General features: G+C 43.8%; 1 protein-coding gene and 1 non-coding gene across 4 annotated transcripts in view; both read right to left on the minus strand.

The window, feature by feature from the left end:
• Positions 1-6394: 6394 nt before the first annotated feature.
• The window catches only part of EPG5 (ectopic P-granules 5 autophagy tethering factor), a 112574-nt gene continuing 95284 nt past the window's right edge, over positions 6395-23684 (minus strand). For all 3 annotated transcript variants that reach the window (XM_049900030.1, XM_049900029.1, XM_049900031.1), the window contains 7 exons: positions 21172-21381; positions 20235-20379; positions 17034-17276; positions 15493-15709; positions 14132-14347; positions 13018-13132; positions 6395-10073 (listed from right to left, as the gene is read on the minus strand). In XM_049900030.1, the coding sequence (XP_049755987.1) occupies positions 9891-10073; positions 13018-13132; positions 14132-14347; positions 15493-15709; positions 17034-17276; positions 20235-20379; positions 21172-21381 (1329 nt within the window). In that variant the 3' untranslated portion in view covers positions 6395-9890. The remainder of the gene's footprint in view (positions 10074-13017; positions 13133-14131; positions 14348-15492; positions 15710-17033; positions 17277-20234; positions 20380-21171; positions 21382-23684) is intronic.
• On the minus strand, positions 18632-18713 carry TRNAS-GCU (transfer RNA serine (anticodon GCU)). Its single transcript has one exon. It is a non-coding gene; the product is annotated as a tRNA-Ser (tRNA).

Consider the following 23684-nt stretch of genomic DNA (forward strand, 5'->3'; position numbering starts at 1 on the left):
CGAGCCTCTCGGCCCACTGGCAGCCACGTGTGCAGCACAAGAAGGGAAGACCAAAAGAGGTGTGGCTGGTACAGCCCTTGAGGCCCAGGCACCTGGCAGCTGCCAGACTGGAGGCCCCTCAGGGAGTCAGGACCCCACCCACAGACACTCAACTGATCTCCTACATGGGTGTCTCTGTCTTGAAGCCCCCATGTCAGTGAGTCCAGCATTTTGAAAGTGTGTGTGTGCGTGTGTGCACACATGGGTGAGCTCCAGTGTGCAACTTCCTGAATAGCTCTTTTGCCCTTTCTGACCTAGTAACACAGACAGGAAACCAGTCATGGAGTCTGGAGGCCAAGCTGTGTCCTGGCCCCGTCACTGACTTGTTGAGTGGACTGGGACCCTTTCTTCTCTTCTTCACTATTCTTCCCCCTTGGCTGGCAGGACTATGAAGATCTGAGGAAATCATGGATATGAAGGGACTTCAGAAAGTACAAAGCTATCTACAGATGTGAGGGTGTTGCAGGCCCTCCTTGCTGAGCAGCCTTGGACATGCAGAGGTGTCTTGGATAGGTGTGGCCCCCACACCAACCTTGAAGATGACGGTGGGTTCCAGAGAACAAGCCTGGGGATGGGGCTTCAGGGCTGAGGTTATGCAAACCTGTGGTCAGAGGAACATCAAGTTCTGGGATCATGGCAGAAAAAGGGTTGGAGCCCTTGCCTCCTGGAACTCCTCTGGGACTATCATATACCCTCTGCCCACCTCACACCCCACCTGCTGCCCTGCACTGCTTTGAAAAGGGAACAAAACACCCATTAGCTCAAAGCTCCTGATAGTCACTCTTCTCAGGGACCAGAAGCTGGGAGGCCCGAGGGGAGGCCTGGGCTTGCAGGGTCCCCAAGGATCAAACAGCCACGGCTGTGACCCTCTGCAATCTGAATCCTCCCAACCTGTGCCAAGTTCAAAAGCGCTGGCAGTCTCGCCCCCATTTGCCCTTGTCCTGCCAGGCTGGTTTGGAGGGGTGTTGCATCTGGTATTTACACTTCAGTGTGAATTAGCTGATCACATTCCTGCAGTGCTTGGGGCTTAGGAAGAGGGCTTACAGAGGCAGGCGCAGGCAAGCTTGGGACCTGGGCAAGCTGGCGAGAGGAAAGCATCACAGAGAAGGCAATGAGGACAAACTTTCTTCCTCTGGAACTTTTCCAAAAGCTGGGATGTCAACCTAAAGTCAGCATAGGGTCTTCTCTGATGCTTTTCAGGGGAGATGGCCCAAAGGCTGAGGGCTATCTTCATAAGTTAATGAGTAAGGCAGGGGTTATAAGTGTCCTCTCTGGCCAGAGTCTTCTCTAGGGCAAGTGGGTGGTGTCAGCTCTCCTCTTCTGGGTGACTTGGGATCCATGCAAGAGCCTGTGTGGGCTGCTAAGAAGTCAGAGGAGTCGGCATGTGTAACCCCTTGTATGGGGGTACTTTCGCCACCTCTGTGGAGAGTCCTGTGTCACAAGGGAAGAAGTTAAGTACACAGGGGTGGTGTGTATTGGAACATCTGCCTAGTCTTTGAGGCCAGTTTCACAGCCAAGAAGAATAGTGATAGGAATTACTTCTTATATGTCTGCTTTGAGCTAGGCATTGGGCTAGGTGTTTGAGGCTACGAAAATAAGTCAGGCATGTGTATTGCTCAGGGTAAGGAGCACTGGATGTGCAACAGTTAAACGCTCCGCTGCTAACTGAAAGGTTGGTGAGTTCAAACCAACCCAGCAGCTCCATGGGAGAAAGACCCAGCAAACTGCTTCTGTAAAGATTATGGCCAAGAAAACCTTATTGGGCAGATCTGCTGTGTCACATGGGGTCACTGTGAGTTGGAATTGACTTGATGGCACCCAACAACAGCAACACTAGTCAGGGTGGTATGTTGTGCTGCGGTAACAAATAAAGCCCCAAATCACAGTGGCTGATAACAACAAGGGCTTGTTTCTTGCCTGTCACAGATTGGCAGGGGCTTTGCTCACAGTAGTTACTCAGCACCCCACCATCTCTAATGTTGCCGATTACTGGGCCAGAGGTAAAACAGTCTTCCAATTGTAGTCATAGTTCATTGGCCAGAACTAGCCACAGGCCCCACTCACCCACAGAGAACCAGGCAGTGCAATTTGACGTTGCACCTGTAAGGGGGAAAGCCCGAAGCATTTAGGAACAGCACTGCTGACTTCACAGTTAGACTCTCTAGGAGTTCTCGGGCTAGCGAAGGGCACAGACCAGGAGTTGGGAAATCATGTAAGGGCAACAATAGAGGTAAGCAGGGGGTGCTATGGGAAGGGGGCACATGAAAGGGGCAACTGGCCCAGTCTTGGGAAGGCTTCCTGGAGGAGGGGATGTGGAGATGGTACAAGTTGCCCATGCAAATGGGGGCAAAGAGAGGTTGGGAGGTAAGAAAGAAGGCTTTTAAGCAGAAGGGACCGTCTAAGCAAAGACCAGGAGGTCGGACACAGTGTGGTGTTGAAGCAGGTGACAGCTGCTGGAGTTTGAGGTAGAGGTAGGGTGGGGTCAGCTGACGCTGGAGCAGTGGGCAGGTCAGACGCCAGGGTGAATGGTGCTGGCCTTGGTACCTGGCGCTGTCCCTGTGAAGGGTCTGAGTGGATCAGAGCTGCCTGTCCTTCTGCATCTGATACTCTCGGAGCATCCAGGGCTCTGTCCTTGACAAGCAAGGACCAGGGCCATAGGCTTAGCACAACGTCCTAGGGCCACAAAGTCAAGGAGAGAAACAATTTCTGAGACCCAGTGTTTTCAAGACTGGACTTCCCAGGGTGGTGCAGGATGCAGAGCTAGGGCTTTCCTCTTCCTCAGCACAGAGAGCCATGAACAGGAGCCCTCTCTTTCCCAAACGGGCTTCTGACAAGCATGATTCCCTCTATTCTCAGGCGCCCACCAGAAGGTTTCTCAAGGCAGGCAATGACTGAGAGACAGCAGTGGGAGGAAGAGGCAGACCTTGCTCAGATGCCCCCCAGGTCCACCAAGGGTCCATCATGCTTTCCCTGCCTCAAGGAGCTGATAATCTATGTTGTAAAACTAGATGTAGCTACATGAGAAGAAACTGACCATAAGACGATCCATGATGAAGGTAGGCCCTGCCTGGAGATGAAGACAAGGACTTGGCTGGAGAGGCAGTTGGGGCCAAGTTTTCAAGTATATTCCCTTAGCCAGAGTGGACGAGAGGCAGGGCCACGGTGAGTACTCCGGTCCTACCATCCCCACAGCCTCCGGGCTGGAAGGGGCCTTAGGAGCATTAGGAGTCCTGGGCTTTGTCCCCAGCTCCAGCCCTGGCCACTTAGGTCCAACCTTCCCCCTCTACCTCACCCCAACAACATTAACAGCCCCTCATGTTTCTGGAGCCCCTTGTCATCCTCAAAGTCCCTTTACCTCTGTGATCTCAGATACTTCTCACTAAAAGCCCTGGAGAAAGTGAGGCCGGAATTACCTTCATTTTAAAATCAGGAAAAAGTCCCAGGGAGGAAAATGATCTGGCCAGGGTCACGTGTCTAGTGACAAAACTGCAACTGGAATCCAGAACTCATGGCTCTGGTCACAGCTCCTTCCACTTCCTCTGTCTTTTCCTTGCTGGTGTTTTCTCTCCAGTGTCTTTCCTTCTCTCCTGTGCCCCCTTCTCTTTATTTGTCGTATTTTAAAAGGAGAAAAACATGATCTGACAATACAAGGATACAGAATCATTTGGGATTGGGACTCTATGTTAGGCTCTATTAAAATATGGTGTCCAGGCCAGAGACTGTCTTGGTTCACTCTGACCAATAGACTCTGACCAGGAGTGTGGGTCTGTTTCCTAAAAGAGTTGAGGCTAGCAAAGGAAGGTCAAGAGGGGAGAAGGCTGAGTTCAGAAGAGGAGCATTTTTGGAGGAAGGTCTTGGCTCCTTCATCCCTTAGATCTTTCTTAATTCTCAGAGTTGCCTGTGGCAGCATGGACCACTTCCTGAGGGGCACTTCACCTTCAGTGAGTGTTCCAGCAAGGATGGCCACTGGTCTGGAGACAGTTAACCTCATTGCTACACTAGGCGGCGGTGGGACAGTTTGAACTCCAAGGCACTTTCCCACTCATAAATCCTGTGGTTCTATCTGGAAAAAGAGGCCACACCTAGGCATGGGTGGGGGAAACACACCCTATACCTAGAAGGTTCTGCCCCTGGGAAATCTCAAATTGATGTTAATCCCAAATTGAAGGTACAGACCCTCCCACCCCTTTGTCAGCCTCGGTTGTGGTATTACCAGCAGCCAAGGTGTGTCTTACAAATGTTACTGAAAATTAACAGCAAGGAGGAACTCCCTAGCATATTCCACCACTGATGGTAGATTGCCAGGACCAACCACGACCACGCTCAGGTTACAGTGCCCTCTCCTGGCAGTTCAGCCCTCCCCCACTTCAGGAACTCAGGTGGTGGGAGCCTTTGTGCAGCTTCCGTGGCCCCCTCCTACCAAGGTCACGGCCACATTACAGACCCGAGAAGGCTCTCCTTACCTCTCTGGGATCATCAGGTAGCTTTCCATCCATGCCAATTCTTATACCCTCAAGTTTCAAATTCTCTTTGAAACTAGAGGCCTTGCCCATCGTGGTGACATATCACCACAGAATACAGACTCTACCCATTACAAGCCTTCTAATTTCAAACTTTTCTCAGTGTGATTTCTGGATGCAAACAAGACCTGCCAACCAACTTGCCAAAAACAAGACATGTCTACCATGTGTAAATCAAATCTGAACCAGGTTTATTTGCAGAATTTTACTTAACCAATCCCCATTTCTTCTTGTTTCTCACTATGATATAAAAACCCCAGTGTATAGACATGTAAAATGCTGAACAACGAGAAGTGAATCTTGCACAGGTTAATGATCAAAATAAAGTCATGATTTTAAAGATCACGCTATACATTTGCGAAAGAAAAGAGTTAAACGCAGTTCAATATTTGTCTCCTCATAAGTGATTTTAAACCACTGGAAGAAAAATTCTCTTAGTGCTCAATGAGAGAGATTACATCTGTACATTCAAAAAGTTATAGTAATCAACTATGTCCCTTAGCAACTTCTTTATTCCAAAATAGTGGGTTTTTTTCCTTCAAGTTATTGTCATCAGAAATCAGTAACCCACCCAGAGTGAAGAAAACTTCAAACACAGGTGCTTAAAGACAGACGATGCTCAGGCAAATGCCTAGGACATGTTCTATCATCATGGACCAGAACAAAGTCGGTATCACTGCCCGGCTGTAAGCCAAGAACTTTACCCAGCACAACCCAGACACAAATGGAAGATCACAGAAAAGTATATATATTTTTTAAAGCAATATGCTTATTTACCAACATTACATTCTCCATTTTGCTTAACGGGACAAATTTAACAGAAAAATAATCAGCTACTGCTTCAGAAGTTGGAAAGTTGGCTCAAAACCAATAGCAGACAATTCTCAAGGATAAGCACAAAGTGCCTTATCGATTGTTAGACCTATCATGAAAACATGGGACAAGACCAGTCTTCAGCAGCAGCTTATATAAACCAAGGTCTGAAGTTTGAACTAGGCACTAGCTGAATCTGCCCACCATCTGGCACAGCTACTGAAAAGCTGACGCTGCCTCAGTGTCCAGGGGAGCAAACCACATTGCTTGGACCACAGCTAGTGAAACTCTAATCCCCAGGACAGGGACTACGGTGAGGCAAGCCAGGCATCTAGGGCACAACATGGAAGGGGGCATGCTTTTGGGGCCCTGCAAGGAAATGCCTACAGTGAGCACATCCTGAAATTTTACACCCTAGGTGCCTCACTTGCCTTACCCTACTCCTGGCCCTGCTAATCCCAGACACAGCCCTTTTAGAAAAACACAAAGTTAGATACTTTTTCAAAAGTCCAGCCCGATGAGATACCATTATGGTGGAAGAGGACTACCTAAAGGCATGGGGGCATCTAGCCTGGAGAGGACTATGGGGTGAGTGGTATCAGAGAGGTGATGAGATCTGAAAATGTCTGAAGGGTTGCTGTGAGGGCAAGAGTACCCCAGTCTGGATTGCTCCAGATGGAAGCATGATCAATGGGCATGGTTACCAGGAGGCCAATTTCAGCTCAGTATCAGAAAAAACTACAAATACAGCCTTCTAATCACATGGACTTGCCCACGAGGGACTAAGCTAAAACAAGTCACTAGGATGGGTCGGAGAGAGGCTGAAGGATCCCTTGTTGGGGATTTCCTGCTGAAGGTGGGTCCAGATGAGCTTTAATGCCCCTTCTAAGAATCTGTGATTCTATGACATTTGCTTCAGGTTCCAGAAGAAATAATTCATCTTATAATTAAAAACCCAATGAAAAACTGTGTATCACTGTCTTAGTTATCTAGTGCTGCTATAACAGAAATACAAGTAGATGGCTTTAACAAACAAATTTATTCTCTCACAGTTTAGGAGGCTAGAAATCCAAATTCACAGCCCCAACCTAGGGGAAGGCTTTCTCTGTCGGCTCTGGGGGAAGGTTCTTGTCCCCTTTCAACATCTATGGGCCCAGCATTCCTTGGAAATCTCCATGTGTCTTGGCATCAATCTTCTCTGGGGTCTAGGAGATTCTCAGTGCAGGGACCCCAGGTCAAAAGGATACACTCGGCTCCCGGTTCTTCTTTCTTGGTGGTAGAGGTCCCCTTCCTCTCTGGCCGATTCTCTTTTATATCCTAAGAGATATACTCAAGATACAACCTAATCCTATAGACTGAGTCCTGCTCATTAACATAACTGCCTCTGATCCTGTCTCACTGACATCATGGAGGTCAAGATTTTTAACATGTAAGATTATCACATCAGATCATAAAGTGATGGACAGCCACACAATACTGGGAATTATGGCCTAGCAACGTTGACACACATTTTGGGGGCACACGATTCAATCCATAACAGTCTCCGACACTCTAACTGGTACAACATGGACAGCAATGATTTTGGTGACTGATCAGGAGAATGAGGAAGGTGACACTTGGTAACAGTGAGGCTGGGCTGGTCTGTGGGTTTTTGCTTTCTGGACTAGGATTCCCCCAACTTCAAAGAACTGAGAGACTGAGGCACAACTCAGGAGAGGGAGAAGTAGCTGTAGACTGACTGCCTTGTGAATGAGCCAACAAACTGACCATGAAAATAAGAAATGAGCCATGTCTCCGGGTTGAGGTCCTGAGTGTGGCAGGAGCTTGGGAAACATGTATGGGTGGGTCCTGGCTCCAGCTGCCACCATCAGGCTCTGCAGGCGCATCTGCAAGACTTCCCTCCCTCAGTGCTCTGTGCCTCCCAGCTTTTAGCCGTTCGCTAATTCCGGAGTTAGGAGGTGGAGCAATAGATAAGGAGGATCAAGTCTGATTCTCTGACCCATCCTTTGTGTACCCCAGAGTGAGGAATGGTGAGTGGAGAAGCAGAAAAGATGCTTTTCATTGAGACCAAAGTGCTGTCCCCTCCTCTCAGAAGCTGTTAGACATCCTCATCTGAAGAGGCCTCTGATGGCCCCATCTGATGGCCTGGAACGTGCACAAGTTCACCTTCAACACTGCTCAACACACAAGGCAGGCCTTGGGCTCGGTCCAGGTATCTACCTGCAAGGCACGTCACTGTTTCTGAAATGGTGCTGCCTGCACTCTAGCAGCAGACTGTTTTTGCTCATTACCCCTGAAAGCTATAGAGCATGCTGGTCTACCTGCTTCCTTCTTTTCCGAGAGTCTACAGCAGTGCTGTCATGTTCTGAACTATCTCAGTGTCTCTGAAGCACTTTCGTAGCCTAGAACCTCTCACAGGAATCTAGGCAGTGAGTAAACTCTCCAATGTTGAGCATGAAGAAGTTAATGAGGGAGTACTTTCACTGACCATCTCTGATCATCTTTACAATGTCAAATAAATTTGGTGACATCAGGCATTAAGATCTACATGGATTTTAACAACTGAGATGCTTTATAAGAAACTGTGATAGCCTTGTAAATTGGGTTACCAGCTACCACCAAATTTTTTTTTTTTATGGTTTTTACAGACCAAAATACATTACAAATATTATAAACTTTCAAATTAACAGGTTAACTTCTCTTTAAAATGTACATACTGTCACTCAAAAATTTCACATTCTAGGAGATCCACAATTACATCCTCCTCAAAGAAAACAGCACACCAAATATTTCCTGTGAGAAAATCACTGTTCTCAAACCAACCATTCAAATTGTCCACAGCTTCTAAAATTTCCCAGGGAAGACGACCAATTTTGACGGTGGAGAAACATTATCTGACAAAGAAGCAAGCACAAGGCAAAGCTCTAAGACAGGTCAACTCTGAGGTGGCCACTGGGGTTAACAACACTTGGGAGGATGAACAGGGATGATCTTTATCAGAGCTCCAGAGCAGGTCTGTGAGGTGGAATTCTTCTGTCCAACTACAGAAATTCAGTAAGAAGGGCCCCTACATACTTCCAAATGCTGGGGAAATACTCCAAAAAAGAGACTTGAGAAGAGGTTATCGCTCCATTAACCTGTATCACTAGCATCCCACAATAAGCTGTCAGTGACTGGCCATTCTTCAGTAAGTGTTCTTGGGCTATTGATAACCCATAAACAAAAGAAACATTATGCAAGCCGGACAAATAAAATCAAGTCTGAGCCAACAGAATTACGAATATGAGTACAGAAGTCAATTTGCTAATTCTTGGGGGAAACGACATGAGCGAGAAGATAGCAACAGAACAAGGCAACACTACAGACAGGCTTTGGTAATGGATGCATTGTTAACAACAGAAGGCACATCACTACTGAAAAAAAAGCCAAACTTCAGCAAGTCTCCTGCTCTGATTCGATTTCCAAAGACACATTTCCGCAGGTCCACGATCTTCTTTTGAGTTTAAACAGAGAATGAAGAAACAAGTAGGGATTACAGAATCATCCAGTCTTCAGTCTCTCTCAGCAGTGGGCCTTCAGATACCCAGTGTAGTGTCTATCAGGAGTTACAAACTCGGACGCTGACAGGAGCTGAGTGAGTGATGGGAACGACGGGAGGGCTGGGAGAAGGATCAAGAGGAATGGAGGAATGGCAACGAAGTGGAGAGTAAGTCCCGCCTACACACTCCACCACACGGACCAAGGAAAACACACTGTGCCCAGGATTCTCATCACAAACCTTCAGCATGCAACCCCGACGTGGATGGATGGCTCCCCTCCGTGAGGACACACAGCTGGATGGAGACAAACCTGACACCATCTCCTGGGTCCGCTACACCCAGGATCAAGTGGTCACATTCTAGACAATGACTCACTTTAAATGCCAGTCTTTTATTGTCAGTTGTTAGCAGTGGTTGGAAACAGAGGACCTGCAGTCGTGAATGTGGCTCCTGACTAGCTCAGCACTCTTAACTCCCTTCTTAGACAGGTAACACAATTCCTTTAAGCTGATGTATTTCCTCACTTTTGAGAAACGCAGACATTTTCAAAGTTGGTATGTTTTACTTTGGAAGAACTCAGACGGTGTTCAAAAGTGAGGCTTCTACATGACGCCCAAAGTCTTCACATTTCAACAAAACCAGAGGAGGCAGAAGTGAAGACATACAAAGAACCCCACCCTGGGGTCTTGTGAGATGACTGGTGAATTCGGCAACTGTGAGGGGTACTGTCCCCAAGTGGAACTTACTAAGTGTCTCTTGTTGGATGACATAAAAACTAAAAAGTTCTAGGGAAGTCTTAGGGGCTAATAAAACACACACACGCGTACATGCACAGTAGTTTTCCAGGGCCTGCAGCGTGCATCCCAGTCACTACTTATTGGCTGAACTGAGCTCTGCAGTGAAACTGAGCAAAGTTCCTTGTGCAACAGCAAAGTTAAATGTAAACATAAACAACAGATTTTCTATGGGCCTCAGTGTACTATCGTATGTTGTCCAAATAATGCACTTCTGGATAGAGACAGTTAACGAGAAGAGCCAGGAAGCTTTTCCCATCTTGGAGGCAATGGCCAGGATGCTTTATAAACTTGGCAGCTTGAGATATCTGATCCTGGTATTCAACATACTGCTTATTTGATGTCATGGATTCCAGAGCATTCAGAGCCTAAAAGACACAGAAGATAAGACGGTTAACTTGATTTCTGCAGGTATAGCACATCCTTCTATTACAATCCGGTACAACTGTGAATCTTGGGGGAGACCAGAGAACTGGAAATAGGAGTACAGAAGGCAGGCCCTGATTAATCACAACCAGATGGATTCCAGCAACTCAGATTTCGCTGGGTTTTGCAGCTTCCACATCCAGCCTTCCCTCCTGTCCTGTGCCATTTCCCTACCCTTCCCCCAAGAGCCCCTGCTGAGGTCAGGCTGGTCTTGCTGCTATATTCCTCACCTGCCACACTCATTCCTGAAGCCATGTCTTGCCCTCATTCTCCCCAGTGGCACCTACTGAGTCCTCCCTGACAGATCAAGCCCTGGCGACAGGGTGAACCTTGCCTCTGTTCCTGGAGCCCCAACTATACCCACAGTCGGCCTGACCGACAGTGGTGACTCTTGGCTCTGGATTGCTTCACAAGACCGGCGGCATCTCACTAAGCGGAGACCGCTTTGATGTGCTGTTTGGCTTGTTCTTTGGTTACAAAATAATGTCATGCTCAACTGTCCAACTAAACTAAATTCTCAAGAAATCGGTTGCTAAGTGTCACTGAGGATAAACAACAAAGTCATTCAATCAGTAAACAAGTATCAGATCACATTTCTGCCACTACCATCTGACAAACAGCATAGAAAGGATAGAAGAAAAGCTTTCCACACCGCTCCTTCAGAGGAAAAAAAAAATTTCTTAGTTTTCATTTTTCCTTCCTATACAGTGGGAGAAGAGGGGAAAAAACTGCAAGTGGAGAAAACAAGCTAACAAAAACCCAGAACAACGGTTCTCGAGGGTGCAGGGTCTTGTTTTGCACCTGCACAAGCTCACCCAGCCCAGGACTGTAAAGGTGTTCCCTGCCTCTTGGCACATACCCACCACCATGGCAGTCCCCACCCTTCCCTCCCATTTATGAGAAACAGTGCACTAGAAAATATGTATTAACAGCTGGAGTTTGCTTACCTCAAGAAATGGGCAGGAGGACTTTTGGAAGGATGGTAAATGAACTGACAGCTTAGAAATAAATTACCAGGATATTGATACCAAGTTAAGAGCTGTGTAAACAAGGTTCAGTCTCAGAACAGGAGTCAGTGTGGACAGGCCTCCCGTGAATCACAGCATGTCTGCTTCTCTCCCCATCTCTCTGGCTTTTGGAAGTTTAGTCCTCAAAATGATCTACTTTGACACTTGCCTAAGATAAACCATTTTATAAGGAGATAACTTTATTTTAAAAAGTCTGAACGCCTTGATAAGTTTGGCAGCCTATGCACAGGGAGTCATCATTTTAAATGTAAAGGAATGCAGGCAAAGAGATGCAAGGCCTGTGTAACCTGGTGGCCACCGGAGAGTCACAGGTGCTATCACCCCTCTGACTTCTCAAATCTACCTTCAAGTGCAGCTTCCTGACTTCACATCTGCCCTTGGAAGACTCACCTGCCTGCTCGGGATGTTCCATGAAAGACATTTTAAAAAAACCCATTGCCATCAAGTCAATTCCAACTAACAGCAACCCTACAGAACAGAGCAGAACTGCCCCACAGGGTTTCCAAGGAGCGGCTGGTGCCTTTGAACTGCCAGCCTTTTAGTTAGCAGCCTGAGCTCTTAACCACTGTGCCACCAGGGCTCCATATAAGACATAAGGGGGGAGCAGGGAAAGACATTAGGACTTATACAGCAATAGTCTTGCCTTTTAATTTCCGGTGTCAGCATTTTGGAAACCCAGACCCCTGAAGAACCTGCAGACTGTACCATTTGATCCTTGTTCTTAAGAACCGAGATAGCACACTACACATGGCTGGCTTAGACATTACAAAGCTGCAGAAGAAACACTTTCAGAAGACCTAAGGATGTATAAGCATCTACCATGGAAACAGACAGGGCAGCAGAGTGATAAGAGTGTGAGCCTGGAGGCGCCAGACTGGCTAGGTGTGAATCCCAACCCCAACAGTTTTGGACAAGTTACTTAGCTTCTTTCTGTCTCCATTTCGTCATCCAAAATCAAGGGTAATACCAGTCTATGAGTTGGAATTGACTGGAAGGCAATGGGCTTTGGATATTATAGGTTGGAGGTTCAAGTCCACAAAAAGGTGCCTTGGAAGAAAGGCCTAGTGATGTACTGAACAATTAGCCAATGAAAACCCTGTGGAGCACAGTTGTACTCTGACACACATGGGGTTGCCGTGAGTGGGAGTCAACCTGACAGCTACTGGTACTGGTTAGCATTACAGGATTGTCATGAGGATTAAATGAGTTAAACTTAGAACAGTGCCTGACATGTGCAGGCACTCAAGAATGCTGGCTAGTGTTATGTTGTACACTGTTGTATGGGGCCAACCTGTTTACAGGTGAAAAACAGAGCTTCATGGATGTGACCAATGCTGTGTGGCTCACCTTTTTTAGAACAAAATATAATTTCTTACAGCTACCGTTCTGTCAGTGTTAGGTTACTCCAACATTAGGCAATAGTGGTCAACCTCTAGACTCACAAAACAGGAAATACCTCGATGGTCTCAAGTTTAAGCTCAGCTTACCTCCATCAATCTCAACTCTGGCCATATTTTCTGTGCCAGCCCTCAACCCCCAGGATATGGCAGATCAATGTATATTCACTTTCATCAGAAGTGAAATTAAATCTTACACTGGATTCATATCATCTTGCTTCTTCTACAATGACAGTCATAGTGCTAGAGGCTAGTGCCTACAAAACACTGGTTGAAAATCTGAGGTGGGCACACACCATAAGCATTCTCCAGTAAGTGCAACCTACTAAGGGGAATGCTGCACTATTGACAATCATCACGTCATGACGTGTAAAAAACAAGGGAGCCACCACCTTTCCACCTTCTGGGGAAGGTCTGGTGGAAAATTTCTAGCCCTGAATGGTAAAGCTGTTTTTACTGACCTGCTGAGCTTTCAGAGTCAGATGTAATTCAGAGGCAGGCTTCAGTCGAATCTGGTCATCTGTAGGAACCTGAACTGAAAGGAAGGCAGCCATGCTTCGGGCAACCACTCGGAACCTTAAACATTATGGGGAGGACAAAAGAAGTAAATTATTTTGGGTAAGCATTTTAAATTAAACACCATATTTTCTATTAAAAAACAAAAAACATTTCTAGAGCAACTCTTGTTAACTTCTTCAGGAAAATCTTATGATCAAGAAAGAACCTTATCTTCCTTTTCCATTACCACCACTCAAACAATGTATGCATAATTCAGATTAAAAAATGGAAGAGCCCATTCAACCAGAAGACCCATGAACCCAATTTAAGAGAAACAAAAATCATACAGTCCTGCTAAATTCTACCATAAACAAGGAAACATGATGTTAACTGGTTTGGACTGGGTGGTTCTCAAAGCTGCAACAATACAATGTCTTATTCCACAAGAATGCTAACATCTGAATGATAGGAGAACCCTTGTCAACACTGATACGGACTTCAAAAAGAAAACCATGATATACATAAATATTATGACTTAAAGTGAGGGACTAATAGAAAATTCTTTCGTGCTTTAGAATATTTTAGCAACAAAAACCTAGACTCATTTCTCATTCCTTATCTTTCCTACCAACGACCTTAACCCATCCTGATGACTTACCAGTTCTTCTGTACTGAGCCCTTTCCAGCTCTGTATTTCCTGAACTCACAGCATGATGACAAAATGCTCCCCGTGAAGCAGCTGGCTGGGGTATGCTAACCTAACCTCCTTCACCATCACTGGCCCAAGGCCAAAAAGAAATCAGTAGTGCGATAGGGTAACAAAGTAAAAACATAAGAGATACTACTAAAATAACATTGTTCAAACTTAAAAACAAAGCTGTTTTAAAGTGAAGAAAAACTAAACACTTTTTAAAATATAAAGATAGAATCAGGCTATAATTTTTTTTTTTCTTTCTGTCTTAATTTTTGTGGAAAACTTAGCCTCTAACTCAAAAACCCTGTTAAAGTATCACAACCCCTAAGCAGGTGCAGACGTTAGAGGCCTGTTTACTAAGAGCAGTGGCAGGGCTTCCTTACCTGTTAGACAAGGGTGACTTCCGGCCCAACCCAATTGCCCCCAGAATCCCAGAGCTGAGCCTCTCCTCAGCCACCAGGCTCTGTCTGCTCTGAAGCATGAGCAGAATTCGAATGACAGATTCTGTCAAGATAGAGTCGTTCTGCTCCGTCTGAATCAGGGACAGCTGCAGAACCTGGTGCCACCACAAAAACAGCTTTGCCTCTTCCTGCACAGAGCTGGGGGAAGGCACAGGAGGAAAAGAAAATCAGAAGTGGAGTTTTTCCATACCCATTTAACTGAAAATCCACGTTTAGGTTTCAAGTATAAGGGACATTTAGTACTTTGAAAGCTTGGGCTAACAGGTAATGTTAACAGAGTATTGTTGTTAGGTGCCATCGAGTTGGTTTCTACTCACAGCGACCCTACGTACAACAGAACAAAACACTGCCTGGTCCTGCACCATCTTCACAATCATTGTTATGCTTGAGCCCATTGTTGCAGCCACTGTGTCAATCCATCTCATTGAGGGCCTTCCTCTCTTCTGCTGACCCTCTACTTTACTAAGTATGATGTCCTTCTCCAGGGACTGGTTCCTCCTGACAACATATCCAAATTATGTGAGACAGAGTCTCACCATCCTTGCTTCTAAGGAGCATTCTGGTTAATAAGAGTAATGGAATTGTAATTGCTACCATTTATTGAACACTTACTATCCACCAGACACTGTACAAGGGGTTCACATTCTTTCGCTTAATCCCTATTACAATCCTAAGAGGTAGGTATTATTATCTCTACTGTTAAGGAAACTGAAGATTGGTGCTTCAAAATGCTGGTTTTAGGAAATAAAACCTGTTCAGAAAATTAGCCCACGAATGTAAGAATATTTCTACCATGTGGTACGCATTTTTAGAACAAAATATAATTTATTACAGCTACCATTCTGTCAGTGTTAGGTTACTCCAACATTAGCCAATAGTAGTCAACCTCTAGACTCACAGAGCAGGAAATACCTCGATGGTCTCAAGTCAAAGCTCAGCTCACCTCCATCAATCTCAACTCTGGCCATATTTTCTGTGCCAGCCCTCAACTCCCAGTCTTTTTGCTTTTTTTTTTTTCACGTATCACTTGGTTCTATGTGGAAACCCTGGTGGCTAAGTGCTACAGCTGCTAAGCAAAGGGTCGGCAGTTTGAATTCGCCAGGCACTCCTTGGAAACTCATGGGGCAGTTCTACTCTGTCCTATATATAGGGTTGCTATGAGTCAGAACTGACTCAACGGCAATGGGTTTTTGGTTCTGTGTACTTAAATATAGACTTAAATCCTAAACTCTAAGTTAACCAAAAGCAACGAGTTTGATACAGCAGCCAGGGAGCCAACGTACCTTGGATACACCTGTTCCAACCACTTGCTTAAGATGAGCAGCACTTTCATGTCATTCCTTAGAGTCTGTTCACTATTTAAACACTGAAGCAAGTAGACATAAAGAGTCAAGTAACTGCCCAGGGACAGGCACTCCTGCAGAAATTCTTCTATGGTGAGCTCAGGAACTTGAAGGGACACCAGAATGGGGCCCCATCCTACATTTTGATTGAGGGAGTCTAAGAAAAGAACACCAAAAAAGGAAATCAAGATAAAAGCAAGAGTCAAATTAATGAACCATTTCAATGAATCTTTAGACTTTAAGCTTCGTGTCAAGAAAACATTTCTCACATTGGTGCTAGATTCCACAAGAGCAGAATGTGTCTCGGCGGCGATTAGAAAGCCCTCAGCGACTAAATGTCTGCACCCAGGCTGGCCACTATTGAGGCTAAGAAATCAGAATTCAGCGCTGCATACTCGTAAATCACCTTTCTTACCATATTGTGAGCAGTAAAGTCACTTACAGACACTGCCTGCCCCCGTCACGTAAGTTATAACTTTATCTACTGCTGTTATTAATATGTTATGACTACTCATGCTTTTCCAAGGGAAATTATTACCACTCTATCCATAATGAATATTTTTATATATCAAAGCTTAGTTTGACTCATATCCCAAAAGAAACCCTTGAAAATGTTTCACAGATTGGAAAAAAAAAAAAAAAACCATTTTGATTTTAGTAACACAAATGAATTTGGAGCAGGAATGTTATTCTAGTGGTTTTCAATTCTTTGCGGGGGAGTGAGAGTGGAAGTCACATGGAGACATGCACAGCACCTCCCTCAGGTGGACATGGATTGTCCATGGGTTGTGGAGACAGGACAGAGGGCAGGTTATATGTACTTGCCAGCATCCTCACTCCAACACCCTCGTTTGTCTCCTACTGTCTGCAATACGATGTGTACCTGGGTATCATAGTTGAGAACTACTGTTCTGCACAACATTTCTTAACCAGGCCACATCTTTTAGAGTCTGAGAATTCAGAGACAGGGAGTAAGAAAAGATAAACAGAAGGCTGGAGACAGGGTGACCTCGTCATAATAGCTTAAAAGGTGAGACAAGAAGCAATAAAAAGACTTCTATGAAAACTCATCTTAACAAAAGTGACAAAAAAGGGGAACAATTAGTACCATGGAGCATGATTATACAGCTGCTGGTTTATAGCATGTTTTAAGGACTATGACTTGGCCTGTGACATAACACAATTTGTCAATAATAAAAGGGTTGGTCTGACACTCCAAAACGAATATAATAATGAATTAGAGATTCCCTCCTTTTAAATATGCGACTGCACCAACAGACCTGGATCAGGGGTTCTCATGCTAAATTAAGATCTTCACAAATAAGACAAAATGTACTCGGAAATATCAACATTTACAAAGCAGAAATTAAAACGGTGCAACCCCTCATAGAAAAGTCTCCAGAAAGAGATACCGTGATGACAGAGCTTTACTATTCCCTGGAAAAGACCAATAGGAGAACATGAGATGACTGTTATCTTACCTTCCTTGAAGTAGGCCGTGATGCAGGCTTCTGTGGTCTCAGCCATATGGCGGACGGAAGCCAGGCTCTGGCAGGCTGCTGTTAAAAGGGGCAGCACCCCCAGCCCATGCACTTTTTGGCTAATCCAGGTCCGGATACTGCCCTGGAGGAACTCAGCAGTTGGAATAGTTGCGTTGTTCATCATCATTAGGACTTCCACAAAGAGGCTACTGAGGGCCATGTGGCGGGTCTGGCTGTCCATGTCTGTGGGGAACACAGACACACACTTGAAAAAGACTGCAGCAGTGGTGATATGAGTGTGATCAAGAGAACAACAGTGCTTCTATCTCTGCTGTTTGCCGGGCAGACTTTACAGTTCTAGTGGCTGATCCCAAGAGGACTAGAAGGAAGACTCCAGGTAGAGATGCTTAGCTTTTCAGGATAGGAGATGGCACATCAGTACTTTGTAAGGGCAAAAGTAGGAAGTACTGCCAGTTTCTTGGGTATAGCAGTGTGGCAGAAGGTACTTTAACAGACATATAACAGACTGATGTGAAAGAGTAACTTACTTATCGTAAGGAGCCTAACGAATCTTTACTTTCTAACCTTTCCTCACAGAAACCCAAATACACACATCTCAGCAGTCATCTGCTAAATTAATTAGAAAGTCACTCTAAAAATTATTCCCCCCACCCATGCCAAAGCTGTCAATATTCTAGAGTGATTTACATGGAATAAGATTATTACTTAAAAGTAAGGAAAGGAAAAATCTTTTTAGAGGTTCTTAACAACTCTTTCATTTCTTTGGTTTTTGTTTTTTAAGTGGGCAGAGTAGAAGCGCTGGCAGTATAAATGGGTCTTTCCAAAAATTTGGAGGTGAAAAGGGAATGGAAGGCAAAGAAAACAGCTAATTCGTTTTTCAAGAAAAATAACTGCAAGTAAGTGAAGAAGGTCACTGAGGTCGATTCTTTTTTTACAATCAAAAACAGAAAATATGCTTCACTACAGTGTGTGGAGGAAACTACCCAACAGTCATAATTTTTGCCAACTATTTCTAGCTCTCCTTGAGTTGGGTACATTGTTTTCCAGACTAGAAATGTGACTTCAGTATTTATGTCAATGGGAATGGGAAGAAGTTGGAAGATCTTACTCATCACACTCATCAAAACAAATTCATCTACTTGCACAGTGTCAAATAAACCCTAACTTACTGCTACTATAAAAAAAAAAAAATGAAACCGGTTGCCATCAAGTCAATTCTGACTCATAGCAACCCGACAGGACAGAGTAGAACTGCCCCGTAGGGTTTCCAAGGAGTGGCCAGTGGATTCAGACTGCCAGCCTCTTGGTTAGCGGCCAAGCTCGTAACCACTGTGCCACCAGGGCTCCTAATGCTACTATACAAAAAAAAAAAATAAAGAAAAAAAACCTGTTACCATGGAGTTGATTCCAACTCACAGCAACCCTATAGGACAGAGTGGAACTGGCCCATAGGATTTCCAAAGAGCAGCTGGCGCATTCGAATTGCCAACCTTTTGGTTAGCAGCCATAGCTCTTAACTGCTGCACCACCAGGGCTCCAAAGGAAACTCTCCACTTGGGGAGGCAGAGAACTGATATCGACGAGGATGGGATTTGAACTCACGAGTGCATAGCACAATGGATTAGCAGTCCGTCACCTTAACCACTCGGTCACCTCGCCCACAACACTACTATTAAAAAAATAAAAACGTTGCTGTCGAGTCGATTCCGATGCATAGCAACCCTATAGGACAGAGCAGAACTGCCCCATAGGGTTTCCAAGGAGTGCCTGGTGGATTCGAACTGCCGACCTTTCGGTTAGCAGACATAACTCTTAACCACTACACCACCAGGGTCATAAAACCTACTTATGTCAACTAAACACTAAAGAATAAAAAAAAAGTTTTAGAGAAATAATAACAGTATGTGTATTAATATATATTTTTCACGTATTTCTATGAGTGTGAACATTCTTGGTAATAAAAGCCTTATCTCTAAATTTCAGCTGAATGGCAGTTTTATCTTTTAATTATGACTCATAGTTAACAATTAATTACTGCAATGAACCTCTTAACTGATCCAAGTATCTCCTCTTCCTGATCATCTTCAACATGGCCAACAGATGCTTTTCCAAAAACTAGATCTGATCCTATCGCTCTTCGGACTAAGATCTTTCTAGAACCCCCTTCTTCTATTTGTCTGGCCAGGTATTAACCAACGTTCATGGCCCAAGCACATATGACCAACTAAAGATCAGTTTCTCCAGCAATGCCTGGTGATTTTTCTTTTCCTTTTTTTAAACACTCATTGAGTGTTGTTGACTTGCCAGGCTGTTGCTCATCCTTTAGGTAATTATCTCATTTGATCCTTATGAATATGTACAATTATTATCCCCATTTTGCAGGTGAGGTTATTTAACTTGTCCAGAGTCACGTAACCCCTAAGTGGTGAAGCCAGAATCTGGTTCTAGAATCTACATTTGTAACTACTTTATTATCTACCTTCCGTAATAAATCTATATTGCAGACACATTTAAAAATTTCAACTGATTTTTTGTTCACCAGTTCTAACCAACTCATTCACTATACCAGCTTTACATTAGTATGCTTTCCTACATAGAGCAGTTGCCTATTTTTAAACATTATTTAAATAAACATAAAAACATTTGTGAGAATCATCTATGTTGGGACAGATTTTCACCACTAGAGTGTACTCCATTTTATGACTATGTAACAATTTATCCCATCTAAAAAAAAATTTTTTTTTTTTATTGAACATACAGGTTGTTTCCAGTTTGGGATCTCCTCAGGTACAAAGCTATGACCATCCTTGTTCATGTTTTCCAGTACACGTGTGCATATGTCTCTTTTGGTTCATGGGACATGTAAATTTAAGTAGATGACGCTAAACTTTTACAAATGGTTATACCAATTTACTCTGTGGTCGGCCGTATATGAGAGTTAGGTTGATACACATCCTTTCCAACAGTTGGCATTTAAATCTTAATTTTAGCCATTCTGGTGGGCATGTCATAGTATCTCACTATGGTTTTACTTTACATTTCCTTGATCATTAACAAGGTTTAGCATCTTTTCATGTTTACTGGTCATTTGGATAGCCTCTTTTGTGACACAAATGCCTTTTGTAACACAGCAGGTATTTAGTTACTGAATACATACACGATTTCCCACTAGTCACTTACCAGGTGGGTTAAAGATAATGATATCATCTAAGAGTTTAGACATTTGCTGCTCAAGGACTGCTAAAGTGATTTTTCCATTTTGCTCCAGGGTACTGAGAAACTGGACCACCTGATGAGTGAACGCTTGGCATTTTGGAACTGCATCCTGACAAACAAAAAAAAGAATCATTCAAACTAATCCAAGCAAGCAGTGTCTTTTTTTTAGGAGGCTGGTGCTGCACTGGCTGCTTGGGTAGGGAATGAAGAGGAGAGATCAGGAATCCACAAGGAGATCTAATGCCCAAAGTCCCTATGTCTAACCCAGAAACCCAGTGCCGTCGAGTCGATTCTGACTCATAGCGACCCTATATGCAGGGTGTGCAAATCTGTGGTAACACTTCGAGCAGAACCCGTGTTCTCCCAAATTTCAGTAGGACACTCTTCCTTTTTACTACATTAATAACAGCATTAATTAAACATTAGTTACTTGCCAGGAACTTCTCTAAAAACTTTCATGTTCATTATCTTATTCCTCGCAACAATCCTTTAAGGCAGGGTATTATTATTTCCAATTCAGATGAGAAAAATCAAGGAACTTGCCCAAAGTCACAAGGCAGTGAGTCGGGCACCCAAGCTTGTGAGACCTCAAGCTCATGCTCGTAACTTCCCTGTTACTCTCCTGCCATTAACATTCAGATCACTAAACCAACTGCCTACGCCCAGCCCTCAAACCTTCCGCCCACTCTTCAGGATGTGACACTGCTAGTAAGTAAAGGCTTACCGAAAGAGAGAAATAAAACTAAAAGATCCAGAAGGAGGCCAAAACAGAAGTACACTACAAAACACATCCAACTTTCTCTGCTGTGAACTCACTGGGTTCAAGGTTGTCCTCAGTAGTATTTATGCTACAACTGGTCCTAAAGAATATTCTGTCTCTTAAATTACACACTCAACTTACAAGATGTTTCTGGCCATCAGTTGGAATGGAAAGGCCTGCAGACACTTTTAGGAGCTTCACTATTAATTCGGCAGAAGATTCTTTAGCCAGGATGATGGACGGCGGATAATGGCTACTGAAATAACCTATCACACTCTGGTATGACACAATATCCACAAGATGCCATGAAAGTGAGCTTGTCTGTCCAAGGAGACTGACTAAAGCCGAATCCTAAAAATGAAACATATATTCTTTTAGTTCCAGAGCCCCTATTCTCCCAGAAATATGTATCTCAAACAAGTCAGACACAACACATCTGTCAGGTTAGAATCTATGCAACGTAGGAGCACCACTAAAAGTAATAGCCAAAGTCTTGGCAAAACCCCACTAATACCAAGGTTTTTTTTTTTTTATAAGCGTTCAGAGCCCAGTTTTCATAGGAACTCTCTGATCTGGTGGCATTCCATAAAATAAGTCTGACAACAACGGGAACATTTGTCCTCTGGTCATAAGGGATAAGATAGCTGAACAGACTGACATTTTTTTTTTTTTTTTGCGGGGGGGGGAGGTCAGTGAATTAATTTATGTTCTAGCCAAATACACTTTAAGAATTGCAGCATACGTTCAAAGACGATTTATCTCTTACTGACTTTGGATTATTGTATGTGCATGCAAAAAAGAAAAAACAAACTAAACTAAAACCAAACACTTAGAATTAAGTACTCAGTTTTCTTAATAATGAACAACTAAAAACCAATAATAAAACTGTATTTTGTCTAACTTATGTTCATATCATCATTCTAAAATATTACAGATGTTACTATTATTTATAAAGCCTGAGGCTAATGGATCCAAACTATTCTTTGTCCATAGTGAACATTCTATATGAACTTCTCTAATCTCTAAATAATTTGAAACCATCAAACTATGTTAAATTTTACAATGATAATTTGGATGTGGAACGGTATAATTTCTTTTTTATATATATATTCTAATTTTTTTATTGTGGTAAAATGCAAACAACATGAAATTTACCGTTTTAACCACTCTAAAACATACAATTCAGTGGCATTTAGTACATCCATAATGCTATGCAACTATCACCATTATCTAGTTCTAGAACATTTTTATCAACCCAAAAGGGGAATCCCATATCCACTAAGCAGTCACTCCCCGTTGTTCCCCAAGCCTCCCAGCCCCTGGCAACCACTAATCTGCTTTCTGTTTATAGATTTGCCTCGTCTGGATATTTCATATGAATGGAATTACACAATATATGACCTTTTGTCTGGCTTCTTTCACTCAGCATCATGTTTTCAAGATTTATCCATCTTATGGTATACATCAGCACTTCGTGCCTTTTTATGGCTGAATAATATTTCATTGTATATTCCATACACCACAATTTGTTTATCCACTTATCTGTTGATGGTCATTTGGGTAGTTTCCACCTTTTGGCTATTGTAAATAGTGCTGCTATAAACATTTGTTAATAAGCTTTGTTTGAGCACCTGTTTTCAATTGTTTTGGGGTTACAGGAGTGGATTTCTGAATGATAAAGAAATCGTACGTTTAATGTACTGAGGAACCACCGACCGCGGTTGCACCATTTTACATTCCTATCAGCAATGCTCCATTTTCTCCATATTGCTAACACCTATCTTCCTTTTTTTTTCTTTTTTTTTTTTGGTGCTTTCGGTGAAAGTTTACAGAGCAAATTAGTTTCTCATTAAACAATTAATACACAAATTGCTTTGTGACATTGGTTGCCAACCCCATGATGTGTCAACACTCTCTCAGCCTCAGGTTCCCCATTTCCATTCAGCCAGTTTTCCTGTTCCTTCCTGTCTTCTTGTCTTTGCTTTTGGGCTGGTGTGCCCATTTAGTCTCATATATATGGTTGAACTGCGTGTGTTATTATTTGTCTTATAGGCCAGTCTAAACTTAGGCTGAAAGGTGAGCTTCAGGAGTGACTTCAGTACTGGGTTGTCTGGGGCCATACTCTCAGGGTTTCTCCAGTCTCTGTCAGACCAGTAAGTCTGGTCTTTTTTTGTAAGTCTGAATTTTGTTCTACATTTTTCTCTTGCTCTGTCCTGGACCCTCTATTGTGATCCCTTTCAGAGCAGTGAGTGCTAGTAGCCAGGCACCATCTGGTTGTTCTGGACCCAATCTCCTGGAGACTGGTAGTTATGGTCCGTTAGTCCTTTGAACTAATCCTTCCCTTGCATCTTTGGTTTTCTTCATTCTCCTTTGCTCCAAGTGGGATGGGACCAGTAGATATATCTTAGCTGGCTGCTCACAAGCTTTTAAGACCCCAGATGTTACTCACCAAAGTAGAATATAGAACATTTTCTTTATAGGCCATGCAATGCCAATAGAGCTAGATGTCCCCTGAGACCATGGTGCCCAGCCCTCAGCCTAGTAACTCAGTCCCTCAGGGAGTATGGATGTGTCCATGAAGCTTCTGTGACTTTGCCTCAGTCAATCTGTACTGACTTTCCCAGTATGCTGTCTCACCCTTCACCAAAGTTATC

The sequence above is a fragment of the Elephas maximus genome, chromosome 11 (genome assembly GCF_024166365.1).
Source record: "Elephas maximus indicus isolate mEleMax1 chromosome 11, mEleMax1 primary haplotype, whole genome shotgun sequence".
NCBI lineage: Eukaryota > Metazoa > Chordata > Mammalia > Proboscidea > Elephantidae > Elephas > Elephas maximus.